This window comes from Gymnogyps californianus, chromosome 24 (assembly GCF_018139145.2).
Source record: "Gymnogyps californianus isolate 813 chromosome 24, ASM1813914v2, whole genome shotgun sequence".
NCBI lineage: Eukaryota > Metazoa > Chordata > Aves > Accipitriformes > Cathartidae > Gymnogyps > Gymnogyps californianus.
The window spans coordinates 3827286-3846616 of NC_059494.1; the positions used below are offsets into that span (position 1 = coordinate 3827286).

A 19331-nucleotide genomic window follows, 5' to 3' on the forward strand; every position below is an offset into this window, starting at 1 on the left:
CCAGCGCTGCACGCTCAGCGGGCTGTCCCATACACTGCGGTTGGGAGCAACCTCTGGCAGTCTCCAGTCTCCAGGTCGTAGATGCCCCATCCCTGGTAACATTCAAGGTCAGGTTGGACGGGGCTCTGAGCAACCTGATCTAGTTGAAGATGTCCCTGCTCATGGCAGGGGGGTTGGACTAGATGGCCTTTGAAGGTCCCTTCCAGCCCAAACCATTTGATGATGATTCTATGATTCCAGTCCAGCCTCCTACTCAAATCAGGGCTCACTTCCAAGGGAGGTCAGGTCCCTCAGTCCAGGCTCATTCAGTCAAGTCCTGAGAACCTCCTTGGGCAATGGCACTGACCTTCCTCCAGCTCTGGAAAGAGATTGCCTGATCCGGTTCTGCAACATGCTGCTTTTCCTACAGGTACTGCTCATACCATCGCCTCCTCGTTATTCCCACGTGTCCGCAGACATCGCTCTGTGCTCCGGGAAGGCAGAGCAAGGACACTGGAGGTTCACGGGGCAGCAAGGGCCCCGCAACTTTCCTTGGCTCAGGCTCTGCGCCATGGCAGAGGGAATTACCCACCCCAGCCCGGGAGCTGCCCAGGGCAGCACGTTGCTTGTGCCTGGACCGACATCAGCAGGGACGAGCTGAGAGCTGATGTGTACACACATGTTCATGGAGTGTTTTATTTGCTTTAGAATTTGTAAGAGAACTTCAGCCTTATGCCAAACTATGTACCATGACCTGAGGAGACATTATGTTCCTTACTTCTATCCTGCAAGACAAGTGTGGGGAAGATCTGATCAGAGGCTGGATCAGGCCCCAACTCCATCCTGTGCAGCCTCTGGTCAGATGAAATCTCTTTTCTATCTTCGCTTTCTTTCCTCTGCCCTTTTCCTGCTTTTTTTCAAACCTCCTTCAAGACCACACCATGACCCGCCCCGTCCTGCTCTGCACTGGGACGAAGAAGAAAAATTCTGAAGAGCAACATTATCCTTAGACAAATCTGTGCGGCACTCGGGGCACAGCACGGGTGCGTGAGCACGGCCACGGCCTGGGACAGGAGGGGTGCACAGAGATGCTCACAACAGGAACTACCAGCCTGATTCTGCAGGTTTGTGTTTCCCCAACTACAACAAGGAACCTTCAATTTCTAGAAGCCGAAATAAGGATCGAGCTCATCCAGGAGCCCTGGCTTGGAGTTCAACATCAGCTTAAGAGAATCAGACCGTTAGGTTTAATGTTCCTTTCGTTTTCTCAGGCTATTTCTCTAGGGTGAAGAGGGCAAAGATTTTTTTTTGCAGGACCTAAGAATGACAACAGATCCGCTCCCAAATACAAAGCAAAAGGAAATCTGTTAGAATAAAGAAGTACCACTTCGTGCACTGTGATTTATCAGTGCAGAACATGCTTCAGCCTAATCCAAAACACAATGAAGTCAAGGCAAGTCCAATGACTTCAACAGGACTTGAATTAGACCCTTCAAATCTCACACAAGCACGTGCTCACCGTGGATGGAGCCATAAACCGTGATGCAGAAGGACCAGTAGGATAGTGGGAACTTCACACAAAGCAGGGAAATTGTTGGCATAGTGAGAAGAGAGAGGTCTAGCAAATGGATTTAGCATAGCATTGTAACAGTAACGGTCTTCCTGAGGCACAGAAAGAGGCAATAAAGGCATTCACAGGAGTAGGCTTTTGGTACGTGCTATCTAAGGGATAGCTGTCATGATTCACACCAAGTTATTGCTGTAGAATTGCAAGTGATTTTCCAGCCATCTTTCAATTCCAGTGAAAGGAAAGAACTTCCTCAAAGGTGTTTATCTAATTGCCAGCAATTTCCATTGCAAGGCAGATGAACTAAATAAGCACAGGGCAGAGGCAGTTAACAGAATCCAGAGCATCTCACAAACAAACACTAACATCATGGCACTTTTTGCAGATTCTTGTTTCTTGGGAATGGGCTGCTTTGGGCAGCACAGCTGAATCACAGGCTGCTTTGAGTGGCTCGTGCTGTTGAATACACCAAAGGGCTACAAATAATCCTCCTACCAAAGCAGGAAAAAGGTTGTAAATTCCAATTGTAACTTACATGGCTGTTGAGCAAACTGCTTTTGTGTGATGTAATCCCTTCATTTTTTTGTAGGTTTTCAATCGCCATTTCAAGCTAAAGAAAATGTGCACAGGGAAAAAAAAAAGGAAAAAAGAAAAAGAAAGGAAATCAGATAGTTAGCAACAGCCAGGATTATTATTTCTTTATTAATATTTGAATGATTAATGCTTTATATCAACAGGCTTGTGAAAAAGAGGCAAACAGATGAGGCACAGTCCTTATGGGATGAAGCTGCAGAGACGTTATTGTACGGCATGCAAGCTAACAACACAGCAAGAATCCCTATTAGGGTGAAAAAGCGAGACCAGGGGGCTTTTGATCTTCTGCTATATGCATTGCCCATTTATAACAGAGAAGCAGTTTTCCTTCTCCTTTCCCCTTCATGCCCAGACCAAAACACTACCAGACAGATATGCTGCAGCAGGTCAAAGGAGATTTGCTACAGAGAAGGTGCATTTTACCCAGACCTTTCAAGGAAACCTGGAAGTAATGACTTCAGTTGTTATTACTTCTTAACGTTTTGACAAAAAACTCATGGCAACTAAATAAAACAGGGGCACAAGGAGGGCTGACACACAGAATGAATAAGCTGGAATGGGTAAGAGCTCTTTGCTACTGATGAGAACTGCAAAAGGACTCTGAAGGAAGAAGACAGGTTTCCATTAAGTGAGCTTCTTCCCGCCAAGACAGGCTGGCACATCTTGATGCTACTTGTGCTCATTTCCATTGATCTCAGAGCTTCTGCAAGCGGAGTCATGGTGAGGCATTCTGGCCCCTGAAGGGTCCCCTTGCATCCCTCTGTCTAGCTTCTCTTCTACAGCCAGCCCAGCTATGGCTGCTGCCTTGTGCCCGGACCCTCTCCTGGACCCTTCTTGTCTTCTCCTTTCTGCTGCTGGGGCTCCCTTGGCAATCTCTGGCAAACTACTTAGCAGATGGCTGCTGGTCCCAGAGCTCTAGCACTCCTGAGCACAAGGTTTTTGCAAGTGAGGAAGGAAAAAAAAACCCAAACCCCAAACCACCCCCACATTAAGGGACTGGCAGGAGCAGAACCTGCTGTTTCTCTCCAGTAGGTGTTCTCAAAACCCTGTTATCTGTGACCTGTTAGTGCAGGCAGAACAAGGCAGCACATATCAGGCAGTAAAACTGTCAGCAGCTATCTCTAGCATCTGTCCTCATTTAACATGCACGGTCGTGCACTCATGTGTAGGCACATGCACAAAGCATCTGCACAATGATCCGCCAATGGCCTCCTTCACATACTAGCTAGCTCCCTGTACTCCAGTTTGCACTGACTGGTGAAGACAAAGGTCGACATAAACCCAGCTATTTACAAAACCAAGCTCTGTCAGAAAGGTGGGAGAACAGAACAAATCAGATGTAACTTCTGAAGTAACATTCAACAACCAAAGACACTGTCTGTGTCATATCCATGTCTGTCCAAGCACCTCCAGCACACGTCCCTTGGTTTCCATCCAAAAGTGCCATCACTGTGGCACTTCTCAAGAAGTTATCACTGAATTCAAAAAAGGGTCAGTCTAAGACTACGGGTCAGTGGTTTTTTTTGAGAAAACTGTCTAGCACACCGTGATGTACCATGAGGAACCAAAGACTGATTGCTGATGCAGTCTTCAGGAAATGAATCAAGTGTCAGAGGGAGACACCATTTCCTTCCTCTGTTCAAGGAGCAGCGCAGTGCCAGTTGAGCAACACCTCTTACGCAAGCACAGAAACACTGCCTGTCCTTTCGGCATTTTGGTAAGCGTCCCATCCAAATGGACACCTTGCATCTGCAGAAAAAAATATTACAGGGGAAAGACTAAAAGCTCTTAAACAGCCCTGCACGAAGGTGAGGAGCTCTGAGGACCCACTTATGGGAGGTCTCAAGGATTTCCTCTCTTGGTATAGCCTAATTTAAATGAAGATTAATAGTGCTCTGTTGGCACAGACATTGAATGGGACTGCTTCATGTGCTGTTTCAGCCCATTCGATGAAGCAGAACATCGTTATTCCAGCAGATATGGAAGACGGGTTTCTTTAAATATTTGAAGATTTTATTGTAGTGTACATACAGTCTTTACCAAACATCCCTCAACCTCCTGAGGCAGCTCTTACCCCATTGCTAATTCTGAAGCGCTACCTTGTTCCCAGTCTTCTCTGAAGATATTCTCCTTGCTTTCAAGGTCTCAGTGCTGGCTTTGCCTCAAGCACTCAACACCCTCCAAGCCTTCTTGCTTCCCCGTTCCTTGCAGCTGCCTCTCACTTTGCCAAGCCCTCGCATTGCTGGCCACTTTGACATCCATCCCCTTTGCACTACACCCCCAAGGCCACATGCAAACACTACGGCTTCCTTGGCTACAGCATGAGCTGTACTTTTCTTTCTCTCCACAAAGCTCTTAATCCTGCCCCAAATACATTTTGCCAGGACTACAGCCTCTCCGGCCTCTTTAACACCAATCTTTCCCATTCTCTGTTTAAGCAAGACATTACAACGAAAAATAATGTTCCTACCCATCGATTTGATTTAGTCATTGCTCTCCTTAACCCTTCCACTATCTCTCCACCCATTATTATGTGAAATTCAAAGCAGTTATCATGGCTCTGCTCTATCCCCCTCCGACTCTTGTCTGTGCTGAAAGAACTGAAAGCCACACGTAGACACATCCCTATACTGTCCTCCACGCGCTATTTCACCCTCTTGAGCCCCTCTGCAAGAGCCACAGACATTTTGTGTTAAAATACCTTCAGAAAGTTCATTCCTACATGCAACAAAGTGAATTTATTTCAGATGCATTTTCATAAAGGTCACTTCCTAAATTCTTTTTTTGCTGAACAGCTTTATCTCGTGGGATAGACACCTACAAACTAAATCTGTTCACGGGACATTTCTATTGACAAATATTCTACTCGGGCTTTTTACATTGTGCCCATCACCATGGAAATTAAAGAAAAAAAAAAAAACAAAACCAAAAACCAAGAGTAATGTTGTGCAGCTTTGCAAGATGCAGTCCCACACAGGTGACAAGATCAGCAGCTACTTCCTTCAAAATAACAAGCTTGAGCAAAAATCAGATGATGGTCCAATGCTAGTTTTTAGCTATGAACAGTTAAAATACACACACACATAATTCTCACACAAGAAACGATCCCCAGCTAATCCAGATGCATCCGTCATTTTCTCTTCCACCCAAAGCTAAGGACTCTTCCCCTACTTCTACCTAAGGCAGAGCACATTTACTCCAGGATCAAAGGCAACCTTTCAAGGCACAAAGATTCAAAAAGCATGAAGTCTATATTCTACAACTCTGTGGGAAAAGAAAGAACAACCTAACCGGCCAGATTTTCAAGAGTACTCAGTAGCAAACGGCTCCTGTTTTTCTCCCTGGGTGGTGCTGTTCACATTTTAAAATCTGGCCACATACACTGAATTACACCTACATTTGTAATTATGTTTACATACAAACATATAAACACACATAAGTCAGTCTGGAAAGGAAGGTGAGCAGTGTCCCAGAAAACGAGCTCCAACCCACGCCTGGCAGCAGCTGCTACTAAGGGTTGGTAGATTCTCAGATAAAAGCCCTGGTAGCTTCTAGCTGCAGAAAGGCTGTTTTGGGTTAATAGTTGGATCCCCCTGAGTCCCACACAGCTGTACAGCTGTGCTTCTAGCAACCTGGCACCTCGATTGACAGTTGGAGGGACATGATTAAAAAAAATTAGAGCTTTAAAACGTTTCTGTTTAATCAGTATTATCCCTAAAATACATTTTCTGTAACATATGGCATGGACAGAATACACAATGGTGTAGGAGATATATACAAAGACTTTTCGATCGCTGTGCATTTGGCATGATCAGCTTGACATACCTTATGTGCTAATTATCCACTGTGTTAATAAGGGATTTTTCAGGTCTCTTCATAATTAAAAATATATTTATACATATTTATATATTTCTTCATTTTTGGGTAAGCCAAGCCCCGCGTTCAGATGTTATACTTATTAGAAAATGTAAATATAGACAATTCTTTTGAATTGGAAAGCCAAAACATTTTGCTCGGGGGAAAAAACCCCAAATCCCCGAGAATTTTCTCTTCTCGCCATGCTGCATAATTTCAGTGATCCACTCAGAAAGTTTGACAAGCCTCTGCCCACCAGCAAGAGAGACATTCCAAACTCCCGTTGAAAAATATCTGTAGTACACCAGTGTCTATTCTCTCCCTTGCATTTGCAAGGCACATTATACAGACATATACACAGCGATAACGATAGGAAGCTTTATTTTCTGAAGGCTTTTCAGTTCCCTTGGAATAATTCCTGGCCCCCGAGCTGCAACATCTGCAGGGCTACATACCGTTGCTGGAGAGGAGCGTGAAGTATGTGACAGAGAATGTCTAGTGTTTTCCATCCCCCCATGAATGAGATAGGCTCCCGAGCCGGAGAGGATCGGACTTCCCCCAATGTCCATGGTGATGCCCACCATGTTGTGAGAGGGAATGGCTGTAGGAGAGGATGCCGCTGTAGTCACCTGAGCTCCACCTCCCTGCGGTTCGAAATAGGATGCTGCACTGCTGGGGGCGTAAATCTGAGCTTCGGTGTTGTAGGAGTAGGCAGCTCGTCTGTCAAAGGAACAATAGGGTCAGGAGGTGGAGAGGAGCTTGCAGATCTAATCTCACGGACAACAGTTTCTGAAATCTGGACTACCTTTCGAAAAAAACTCCATTGTCGGTGGGATTTGCTCCATTGAAATTGAACCCTGAGCTGTAAAAGTCAGTCCTGACAATGCTAATCAATCCTGTGCCAGCCCTCGAGCAAAGGCCCGCAGCCACAGCGAGAGCACAGAGCCTAGGAGTTGCTCCGCAGCCACTGTGAGCAACCTCGGTGCAGAAGGCTGAGAGCATCCCGGAGGGCAGCAGGGGCAGCAGGCCCAAAGCCGGGGGCACGGCAGACAGGAGGAAGAGGAAACCTTACAAAACTCCCTTCTTCCTCCAGCAGTTACGCTCTGGTTCCTAAAGCCGCCCCACCTCACCACACAACGGGCTGGGCAGAGGAAAATACCGGACCCTTTTATGTGGCAGGGTTCCCTGGAGAACAGTCCCTCCATGAGGACACCACCTCCTCCAAGGCTGGAGTCTGGCTGAAACTACCCCCACGCACACAACGTAGCACGTGAAACGGTTCCTCCTCCTCTTCCTCCTTTTAACGGCAGGCAGTGCCAGCAGCAGCACCGGGATGGAAGGAGCCTGGGAGGACCAAAGGGCTCAACCCAGCCGGGAGGGGAACAGGGCTCTGCTACAGCCAACAAGAGACTCTTACATGGTTCCATTGGTATAAACAGCTTCTCCTCCTTCCACATACTGGACCTGGGATGGATATACGTGCTGCACGGATTGCACCTGAAACAAATACCATAAACTCAAGTTACAGGTATGTTAGTGCCTAGGAACAGTTGAAGAAATTGCATATTACATCCTTAAACAACTTTCAAGCTTACCTTGACATTTAGGCTTTTTAAAAGAAAAAGAAAACCAAAACAAACAAAAAACCCACATGCTTAGGGATCCCAAAGGACCTATTTATTTTAAAAGGTCAAATTAAAATAAATAAATAAGTAGTTGCTCCACGAGCAGTGGAAACAATGGAGCTGGGTTTCCTCTGCACACATCTCAGGGCTGGTTCTCCGCTGACTAATAAGGGTGAGATCATGCTGCAGCCTTCCCTTCAGAGAGGAGGTTGGCAGTGTCCATCTGCACCCCAGCCCCCTCTTTCATTGGTCTGGGAGGGACGTAGCTGCCCTCTGTCAAGTTTGTTTTCTGAAACGAGCAACCAAATAAAAAATTGCTAGAGGAAAAAGTCAAGAGAGTCAGACTCACTGTCCACATGAAGCAGCACCACATATGCCTGGTTTCTTAGGAAACAAGGACTGCAAAAGGCAAAGTTCAGATAAATAAAAATGCTTGCATGGCTCTCTGTCACCTAACCTTTCTATGAAGCCACATGCAGTCAGTACATTTATTTGTGTAATTAAAAAAAATCCCAAACACTGCCTCTAAAAAAATCTTTACAGAGGAGGACTACTTTTAAATGGCAATTAAAAGCATCCATCAAATCTTCAAATGTATGAAAGACAACTGCTACTGTAAAGGTTCTTTCTAAACTTTAAATATCTTGAGAGTTTCTTTTGCCATCAGTCTAAGAAAGGACGAGAGAGATGGAGAAAGCTGCTCTCACAGTGATCTCCAGTTCTCTAATTGCACACAACTCTTCAATTAAGAGCATGGATTTTTCTAAGCAGCTATCTGGCACAGTTTCAAATGCCATGTGGGACGTGGGGTCCTGTTGACACGGGGGTCCCTGCGTGGTGTCTCACCCCGGAGGTATTACCTGTTGTGGAACCTGCTGAACTCTGGGAACAGAGATTTGCTGCATCTGCGCTCCTTTGGGAGCGGAGCCTGCTGCTTGGACCAAAACCCTCTGAAAGAAGAAGATACAGTAACATACACTTACTTTCAGTCTGTAACACAGGTGAGTTAGGTATTCTCTTTCAAACTTTCATGGAAAGCTTGCCTGCTACTCCAGCAGCAGCAGAACCCCTTACTTAGCGTCCCTGCGGTCCCCATCCTTCCAATGTAATCTGCACCGGACACCAGCCTGAACTCAGTACCCCAAACTTGAGAAAAGCTGGATCCACATTTTCTGACACGGATCGTCTTTAAGTCTCCACGCAAGGAAATAACAGCTAACAGCTGATTGATGGGAGGAGCTCAACGTGAGGTTCAGACGCAGCTAAACAAGAACCACTCCTCACACATTCACATTTTCCTCCTATGGCTGCAAAGTTTCTTCTCTTACGGCTGCTACACCAAACCACACTGCCTCCTGCAACAAGAAATCGCACTCTCCAAGGTGCCACAGCCCTTACAGTTTCTACCAGCACCAAAGCTCAGATGGTTGGTTCTGCATCTCCCTTCAGTGCCACCAAGGCCACAGAAAAGCTTTGTGTTGCCTTGTGGTGGTCACTCTGTCCTCTACCTCTGCACCGTCATTTCCATCGTCCCCCTGCTCTTTGTGTGACGCTCGGCATTCAGTTTGAGGTTGGACACACATCTCGTAGAGTGCTCAGCACCTCACAGATCCAGCGAAACAAGCGTAGGGACGTGGTGGATGGAAAGAAACGATTCAGTGAGGCCCGTGGGAACAGAGCCAAATATCAGTGTGGCCTTTTAAACCGATGGGGACCTTCTCCAAGGAGACAGTCATCCTCTGTGGCTTGAGGCTTTAAAAATACCCAGCAGATTGGGCCAACAGAACAAAAAGCTGCAAAACAATCCCATATGAATCCTAGAAGAGACCTTGACAATTACTGGCTACCTTATACGTATATATTTACGATTTTTAGCCCTCTGACACCCTCCCAACATGCCCTTTGTAACCAGCCAGAAATTCTATTCTAGCAGAATTACAGGAATATAATAATTACCCAGATTTCTAGGCAGCCTCTACATCACCAGTCCCCAGGCTGACCTTCAGCAAGCCTGGGTACACTGGAGATCCTGCAGCTGAGCTAGCGGTAAGGACACGTACACTTACGCCAGCCATCACTTTGTCCATTTTCTCTCCAAAAGAGGCTGTAACCAGCGCACGATGGGAACATTACAAGCCCTTTTTCAACTCAAGCCTTGGCAATGCCACCTACACCAAAGTCTCAGCAAGAGCCTTTCCTTTCTCCTACTTTTTACCGATTCTCCGTCATTGCTTTTACCAAATGACACAGCTCCTCCTTTGGCACGGCTGCCCAGCTCAGCTACCTGTGTAATTTGTCACTGCCTGTCTGGTTGCTCCTACTACCTTCCAACCAAAAAAATTAATCATCCCCAACCTGTAAGATGAGGCCATCCTGTTCATACAGCCTTCGCTCACACTGAAAGGTAGACCAGTGATCAACAACACCAAAGGCTTCAGCCTCACACCAGTCATGCTGCCAGTAGTTCATTCCTAGTATTTTCTTTGTCCTGCTGGTGAGAAGGGAAGGCTCTGGACGCTCCTCCTCTTCAGCAATCTTCCACGATCCTCTGGGTCTTTCTTAATCCATGGAGTTCCACTCGATACTCCGCATCATGACGACAGCACCGGCAAAGGCTAGACGGGTAATTTCATAATCCAAAGCTGATGGGTTTTCTAAACTTCTTTAACATGTTGTCACAGTCAAATTCACACTAATGACGGACGATCCCTAAGATACTTGACACTATTGATCAGCGGTATCCACATCATTACAATACAAACAAGAAACGTCACCCAGAGAAATCGAGGATGGGAAGGCTGAGAGATGACAGCGAGCTGGCCAACCACGCACTGAATCACACGATGTGAATGTCCACGTCTCCTGGTGAATCGAATGCTCCTACCAATTCACAATTTTTAATTGTTCCTTTTCCTCAGCATCCAATGGCAGCTACTTCTGCTCACTTGGGACTTGGAGAAGGGTGTAGCTAAGTTATACCCACCCATCCTCTTATCCCTCCAGCTTCCTGCGACAGAAACTTCTTTTAATAGTTCCCCAAAAGGCATAAAAAGGAACCAGTTTTACTTAACCCTTCCCGTTTTGCACTACATAGTTTTCATTCATCAGTTGAAGCTATCATTTCTCTCCTATCAGGAGACCTCCCAAGTGCATCATATTCATGTATATGAATCATGAATCCCCCCTCCCCAATTTAAAATATCAGGATCTACCTACCAAAGGAAGAGACCAGCATGTGGCTCCTCCACCCTCTCCCTGCCTTAGCACTCCCCCCACCTCTTCTCTGTTGAGCTCGGTCCCTTATTTGCAGAGATGCCTTTAAGGACTGTTTCATTTTCTCCTGCTTTTATCGACACACCAAATAATGACAACAGGATATTATACTGAAGCAAACACCAAACTGGCATGAAGTGACTTCCCTGGGTAGCTAAGTTAAAATCTAAATCCCACGTTTTAAACCTTGCACATTCATAGGGCTAACACATGAAATATCCATGGCCTTTATCAACACAAAGTCCAGCAACAGGTTCTCCCCACTACCTCCAGGAGCTGATTAACAATCCTCTCCCTCATACAAAAATCCTGGATTAAAATACATCCGCCAGTAAAACAGGTCTCTTCTCCATGGAAACGGCATTCCCAGCTGTGCATACGTTACCTGCTGAGACGCTGGCACTGGCTGCACTACCGGAGCTTGGGCTGATGCAGAAGTGTGAAGTGCCACAGAAGCTGCTGAGTCTGATCCACCCTCTGAACTCTGCATGCTTACTGCTGGGGAGAGCAGAGGGGAGATCAGCCAGGGAAAGCACAGCTACACACCGCAGCGAACACCCGAGGAACCCGCGTCTAAAAGGAACAAAATCCCAGTGGAAGATCCAGGGGAAGTGCTAGGAAGGAAGGTAGTTACCTTCCTACACAGAGGACTCTTTTTAGTCTTGGAGCTAATTTTAATACGGCATTATATTAAGAAAAAAGAAAGTTGCACAATTGTTCCACAGAAAGGAGAGGGAAGGAACAGAAAATGCACTTCTAAATATAACCGAAAAGTAGCATTGGAAAATTATTGTGTCATAGTGAGGATAACTTCAGATCTGGAAGAGTAAAAGCATATTTTAAAAATAATTTTTTCTCCCCCTCTGCCTTATCATGTTTAAACTACTGCAAAAAAAAATTTTAATCAAATCTAAGTACATGCCTGGAGCTTAGCTAATGCTTTCATTTGGAAAGTGGGGTGGTCAATTTGGGTTTATAATCACAACTGATAATCAAACATGAATAGCAGAAGAACAGTGATCCACCATCATTTCAAAACCCCCAAACCACCCCCACAAAGAAACACCTCCACCCTCCCATCCATCTCCTTGCCCCAAAATTTCGTCAGCCTCACCAAGGTCCCCAAACACAGACATGCCATCGCCCTCCGGTCCTGCTCCCACGCTGCAACCCTACGGAGCTGATGCCCTCAGCATCTTCAAGTCACCCGGGTTCCCCTGTCCTGGCACTCACCCAGCATTGCTCAGCCACCTTGGGAAGCATCCCAAGGGCCACGTGGGAATGTCCTGGGGATGGGGAGATGGCACGAGAGCAGGGCTGAGCGCCTGCCCTGCAGCACAGGCTCTCCATCCCCTGGGTCTCCTCGCTCCCTTAGGGCACTGCCCCGGCACCCCATGTCCATCCCGTGTGGGGCACGGGGCATGTTAAAGACCAGCCACCCGAGGAACACCAAAGGTTGCTGCGATGGTGCTTCCGAAAGCAGACAATGTCATTTTGGGGTTTTTGATGTAATATGGAGGGGTGGGGGAGCCTTTTTTTCTCAGTTTCTTGGAAAGTTCCTGTTTAAAAAACTATTTTAAGAGGGTTTCTGCTGTCACTTCAAAACCAAAAGACACAGAAACATCCAGATTTTGAGCAGTGTCATTTCTTTCTCAGCCTCGCTGCTGAGTGTAACGTAGCCTCCAAATAACAGCATGAAATCTTTTCTGTTTTATTTCCCTTCTCCATCCAATATTTAAACCTTTTCCTCAGCTTTGTGCAAGTTAAGAGGCAAAAGGAAAAATCACAAACTGAGGGACAATGGACTCTGCTCATTTGATAGCTCTTTGTGGTAAAAAGAAATGCAAGGGGGAGGTGAAGTTACAAAAGTTACCTGTTTTTTCTCCTTCAGCCACTGAAAAAAACCCCAAATATTTAGATTCTTCACAAAACAGGTTTTTAAGATTTTTTTCCAGTCAGTGCTGACCCCATATTCCCATGCTACCCATTAGCAAATTACAACAGTTACTCTCCTGACTTCCCCGAAACCCCACAGCTTGCAAGTAATTTTCTCTTTTGCATCATCTTTCTTGCATCCCGGAGAAAAGAGTAGATACAGAACCCACGCAGTCATTGCTCCAAATACAGCTACCAGATTAATTGAACAAGCCAGAAACCAGGCAAAGAAATTTAGTCGCTATCACCATTCGTGTCCCTTCGTAGCCCTCAAGTCTGCTGTGTCCCTTTGTAGCCCTCAAGTCTGCTGTGTCCCTTCGTAGCCCTCAAGTCTGCTGTGTCCCTTTGTAGCCCTCAAGTCTGCTGTGTCCCTTCGTAGCCCTCAAGTCTGCCCGCAGCGGACGCGCACAACCCCATTCCCTGCAGCTCCACTATATAAAGGCAGCACCTGCTTCTCCCCATCACTGCCTCTGCAGGGTTTTTAGCCAAAACCTCTTCATGAGAAGCTACCAGTTGCAATAGCGCTGTGGGATCACGAAAATAATAATTCTCGCAGAAAATTAATGAAATAGCCTCCCGCCTGTTCCAGCCCAAAATTATTTGCAACTAAACATTTGGCCAGCACTGTTGGCAAAGGAGGCAGGTCTATAAAGCTCACGTGAAGATGCTCAGGGCAGAAGAGAGGGGTCACTTTTAGCACACATATTCTCCTAACTTTTGCAAGAGTGTTTTATTGTCTATCGTTTGTGCCCAGGGCTCCGGTTCACAGCTTTCTAGGGTTTTGCGAGTGGAAGAATATAGCACCGTGAGGTTACAGAAGAAAGGTGGATAAGTTGCCAAACATATTTTAATGATTAAATTATTATGATTAAATTTAAATTATATTTTATTTATATGAGAATGGTTCTGGCAGGGTCAGACCTTGGCATCTCAGGTCTACAGAAAGGTCTCTTTTCAAGCGTAGTTATAATCAGAAAAGATGCTATCTCAAAATTATCACCTACTCATTCTGCTGATAAATTTTGTCTTCTGGTTTCCCTCAGTGACCAAAAGAGACCAGAGAGAGGCAGGCAGGGTGGAAGATGAATTGTCTGCTGCCAAAATAAATCATCAACATTATTTTCAGATTTGTTACAAAACGCAGGCTCTGTTAATGATGACAACCAAGCCAGACACAAAGACTCCGATGAAATCTGCAGCTGGTACTTCCAGACAAGGTAGACAGACACAGAAGTACTGGACCGCCAAGGCACACGTACAAGACTTATTATTTTGTTTATCAATGAAACATCCTGGATAAAGAATAATTCATTTCCCATTAAAGCCATCCTGTGCTTCCTGAGAATAGGAGAGACAGATATGTGTGTGCCATCTGCTAACATTAATTTGCGCTGATGAAAAGCTGACAACTTAAACAGAATTCCTACGCTCTGAGAAACCATTGCAAGGTGTTACAAAGCTTTGCCGACATCCTGGGAGCACAGCTACCAAGTGAGCCGGCACCCGAGCCAAGGCTCCAGGAGGATGGATAAAGCATCGGCTTTCAAGGAGGAGAGGAAACGTGGCATCCGAAGTCTTGCTCTTCCCTCTTCTTGGGAGTTGTGCGTGTAAAGTAAGGAACACCCTTGTAGCTCCTTAATGAACATCGACTGGTGGAGCTCGGCTGTCTGCTTGTGCAGCTCTTTGGCAGTTCTGCCACATCCCTAAAGCAAATGCCCATGAAAGGACTCGCTGCTCTCCTTCGATCTCATTTTTCACCTCCCACAGGGGAGGAAGTTTTACAGTGTTCTTGATCATCCTCTCCTAACAGAAACTCGATGCCTCAAAAGCGAGCCCTCCTGTTTCCCAAAGATCTAAGATTTGCTGCCTTCCTCTTAGATCTGGTCTAAGAAAGAGGTTCATCCCAGCCATGCTTGCTTCCCGCTCCTGGCTGGGGGAGAACGCTGCAGCTCTCTCGCAGCAGAAGTGACCGACAGAAGCTATTAAAAGGTGTCTCGTGGCTTCTGACAGCCGGTGAAAGCTTTACAGCTTGGCAGCCCCCCTGGTACTGGGGAGTTTGCACAAACTGAGAAGCTCATTAGTAGTCAACAAAGCCGCTGGTGAGTCACAGAGAGGATCAGCATCCACAGCTGACTTTCTCAGCTCCGGGGCTCCTTACCAGGTTAAGAGCAAAAAACCAAGTCAGTTATTATGCCAGGGGAATGAGCAGACGGGACCTGACCATGCATAAGGAATAACACTGCAGTGAGAAAGGCCTTACTCAAGACATTGGCATTTCAGGTAGCAACAAGTTTAAAACTTTGGTTGCTCAACGCGGCTGGTGATGTCACGTGCAGCATCACGACTGTGGAAGGCATTGCAGAAATCCGGATTCCAGGTTGCATCATCACTGAATGAATCAGGCAGATAACAAGGCTGCTGCCTCTGGAAACCTTCTGTTTACACACAGCTATCTCGGTATCCAAGCAAACAGCGGTGACAGGAAAGGAAATACAGAAAAAACTAATAACTTCTGGGTGCTATTTCTGGTTCTGCCACCAGCTTGCTCCGTGACCTTGAACAGGATGCTTCCCCTTCCCCGCGCTTCAATTTTCCCACTCCTAAAAAAGCCACAATACTCCCCTAGGTAAGGTATTTTTCGAGCACTGGTCTCAGAGGCTGTCAAAGTCTGAATGCATTTGAGAAAGACAAGTAGTAATATTGCAAGCCTCGAGGGTTGATAAAAACTCCAGTTGTCACCGTTTCATTCATAAGGCACGTTGCCTTCATGTAAATAGCCTCGCCTTTGTTAATCTCTCCTGCCTAAACCAGCTCCAAAACGCTGGGAAAACAGAGATAAGAGGAGCATTTCAAAATATTTTCCACATTCAAATTTGCAGCGAGAGGGGGGAAAAAAGGAGGGGGCAGCAGAAGATATGACACAGCTTTCTCCTGCGAGTCGCCTTCGAGTGCTGAGAAGGGAAAGCAGCAGCATCTTCTGCACCGGTCCCCAAGCTCCCAAAAAGAGCTTGGGAAAGGAGGGGGGGCTGATGCAAGAGCCCCCAGTAGTGAGAAGGGTGCCCCTGGGTGCTCGGTCTGTGCTGCAGCCCACGAGCTCTGCCATCCAGGAGATGAGGAGGAACTGCAAGTATTTTTCCACAGAATGCTTTAACATAAACTATCAGCTCCCGAACACTCAAACAAAAACGTTTCGGAGCTAAACGCCGAGACCTCAAACGTCTAATAACTGCTGCTGATCGGAGCCAGAGCAGGGAGTCTGCCCCAGGGAAATATTTGGTTTGTTTTTCTTTGGTGCTCTGGTTCTCACTCAGCGCGACGTGTAAGCACATGGCTAGCTGAGCACCAGCAGCCATCCCAGGCGGCTCCGAGACTTCAAATAAAAGAGGATTTAAGTCCCTGCCTTCCTCAGGCCCGGGATCGCTTCTGTTGTAATTGCGGGCCGACCTACTTGGTTAAAAGAAAATGTCACCATTTGAAGTGAATATAACTCTCCCTCCTGCCCTTATTTTTATTTTTTAAGAGCAGCCTTACATAAATCAGGGGTGGGACTGGCACAGTCTTGGCTCTTGTGGGGTATTTAGGTCTTGTATTTACATATCTTTGATTTTCTAAGGTGAAAATGTAAAACATATTAGCTACCCCACACCAGCAACCAGTGAATGCTTTTTAAAATCCAGAATAATCATACAATCATACTAGTGTTGCTTTCAAAATACTAAAACGGTTACCATTTCAGGGAATCACTTGCTCATTTGAAGACAAGTCATGAACTAATTTATTTAATTTGCTTTTCAAAGCTTACTTGGTCATCCTTTGATCTTATTTAAACTTTTAAAATTGCTTTATTACATCCTTTTTTTTTGGCAGAACTTTTGAAATAGAATATAATACTGGGACATAAACGAGGGAAAGGAAAATGTCTTCAATGAGTTTTTTGTTGTTGTTTTAAAGAAGAACAGTCAATTATTCTACCTCTGGGACAAAGTTTCTCACAGCTACTTATATTTAAGCTTCCCAGTAAACCTTGGTGGGTGTTATTAGCTCCATTGGGTAAGTAACTCCCTCCATTTGCCATTTGTAAATGGGCTTAACAACTTCTTCTCAAAGAGGATTTAAATGTGGTGCATAAAAATCCACCAGGAAAATGACTGCCTTGAAGTACAGGAATCAATGGTACATCAGATTTTTTATGTCTGAAGGATGTACTTCATGGCTTTCGTTTCAAATTAAGATATAAAGGTGGAAAAAGTTTATTTTTCCAGGTGAACCTGCTATAATTATGCTTGCCTTTTTATTGATGAGATTTAGTATACCCAACAGCCAGGATGCTCAGCTGTGCACAGTTTATGCTCCAAGTTTTCTTTCTGTTCAATGGATCTCGGGCTGACCAGGGGGTAAAATAACCAGGGAATCACATACGGTCACATTTCCATATACAAGTTCATGATAGCTATGAATATTTTACAGAAATCTCCTGATATCTGGTATATTACTGAAAATAATGGGAAAGTTGTAGTTTAATTAAAAAAAAGAATTATTTCTCATCCGTAACATTGACCTGCTAGGATCAAAATTCAAACCCAAGTTTTTGCTTTTTTTTGTTTGGTTTTGTGCATTTTTTGCATACTTTGAAAGGAAGGCTTACATATAAAAATAGTTATTTGGTTTCTGGAACTTTTATTCAGGTTTAGTTGGCTTGAAGCTTAGATAAATAGGAAAACCAGAACAGCAATAACTGAACTCAGAAGAAATAAAAATGCTATTTAACCATCACATTCTATATGGGCTCTAAGTGGTATTTTCTCCCCTGACTACAGAAAAAGGAACTATGGTTTTTACATTTGATAAATTCACTACTGAGAATCCTCAACGCTCTCAAAAGTGACCGAAAATAATAAAAGGAATGCAGGGAATAGCAGATTTTTACTTTCTTTTCTAGCAGATGCACACTATCCATCAACTTTATCCACCACAGTCTACGCCACATTTATTTTACTAAAGAAAACCTTCTTAAATATTTTCCATTTCATTCAACATTTTTGGCTTAGTCTGTATTTAATAATTTGCCTTGAAAAGGCGTTAGTTGTGTTTTAACCAGAGCATAGAAAGGAAGTGTTTCGTTCCTTGGAAGAAGAAATTTTTTTATTTGATGTGAATGACAATGCAATCGAGTGAATTATACCACCTTAGAGCAGAACCAAGGCAAACACTTGCATCAAACCCAGCTTGCCTCCTGCCTCCATATGCATCCTTTATCCCCACTGCACATGTCTCCAAAGCATGATATCTCCAAGAAATAACAGGCATTCACCTGAAATTCCAATCAGGAAAATAGTAATTTTTTTCTCCATTGCCCAAAAAACTCGGAAGCTGGAGGAGCACACGAGCAGGCACTTGCAGCCTGCCGGCACATGGCTCTGAACCGAGACCAAGGGCCAAGTATGCCCCCATCTTTGCACCCTCTTTGGAAAAAAACATGATTCCAGCTCAGTCATCTGTGAAACCAAAAGAAACTCTTTGCTTTCGGATGGCTGAGCCAAAGAGAACCTGCTCTACCAGCATCCCCATTTAGGAGTTATCTTTGCCTTCAGACCATACAAGGGATGCTCGGAGAACAAAGCTCCCAACACGGCTGTTAGCAATGGGTGCAGCTCAAACCATCTGGAAGTCTGGCCGCTTAGCACCTGAACTTAATCCTTGTCCAAAATGTTGTACAACTGGCAGTCATGATACTAGCTTGACCTAGGAGAACTACAGTATTTCCTGGGTTTTAAACTGCTCTAAAAGCCTTGGAAGAAGAGCCTGCTATTCTGGCGTTCAGAGGGAGCCAGGAAACGTGGGACCAGGTTAGGACTGGACAGAGTCTTGGCTCATTAAAACCTTGGCCTCCGCAACAAAACCTCTCATCCCACGCTGAGGACAGTCCGTAACGCCTGCAGCCACGCAACACCGAGCCACCCCACAGAGCCTGGGATACTGCGGGATGGTGCCCAGCATCCCCGCTAGCACCAACAAGCACTCATGTACCGTTCGCATCCCGAGGGCTGGAGCAGTATTCACCTTTTGCAACCAGTCCCTCCTAAACCAGCATCCCCCTCCAGCAGAGGATGGGGGAGAGGTTTGGGCCATCTCTGTACTCTGAGCAGTGTCAACGTGCCCTCATCCCCATCGCAGCTGAAAGCGAGCTCTTCCAGACTAACAGGAGCTGGCACTTGAGCCGGCTCATCTAAAGAGTGTCCTGAACCGCGTGTCGTAACCTTTAGCCTTTTAATAAGCAGTGGTTAAGTGGAGGGGATTGAAGGGGGAAGCAAACATGACAAGGAACTTGATAATAAGCTGATTCTGGAGAGGCTGCTTATTACATTGCTTCAAAATGTTATAAACAGAGAAGGCACCAGAGCCTTCCACTGATTAGGTTAAATTAATTTAAAACAGAAGCAAACGCTGCTTGTCTAAGAGCTCTAGTTACCTGGAAACACAGATAAACCCAAAACATGCGTCTC

At 45.5% G+C, this 19331-nt stretch overlaps 1 protein-coding gene across 2 annotated transcripts in view; it reads right to left on the reverse strand.

Moving 5' to 3' along the window:
* Positions 1-19331, reverse strand: part of RFX2 (regulatory factor X2) — a 60429-nt gene that overhangs the window by 16638 nt on the left and 24460 nt on the right. Inside the window, exons 2-6 of one of the 2 annotated variants that reach the window (XM_050910489.1) lie at positions 11279-11388; positions 8481-8570; positions 7413-7492; positions 6451-6715; positions 2082-2156 (exon numbers count right to left, since the gene is read on the reverse strand). In XM_050910489.1, the coding sequence (XP_050766446.1) occupies positions 2082-2156; positions 6451-6715; positions 7413-7492; positions 8481-8570; positions 11279-11383 (615 nt within the window). In that variant the 5' untranslated portion in view covers positions 11384-11388. Of the gene's footprint in view, positions 1-2081; positions 2157-6450; positions 6716-7412; positions 7493-8480; positions 8571-9975; positions 10090-11278; positions 11389-19331 lie in introns of those variants that run through there. The other variant, XM_050910490.1, reaches the window with a different exon arrangement.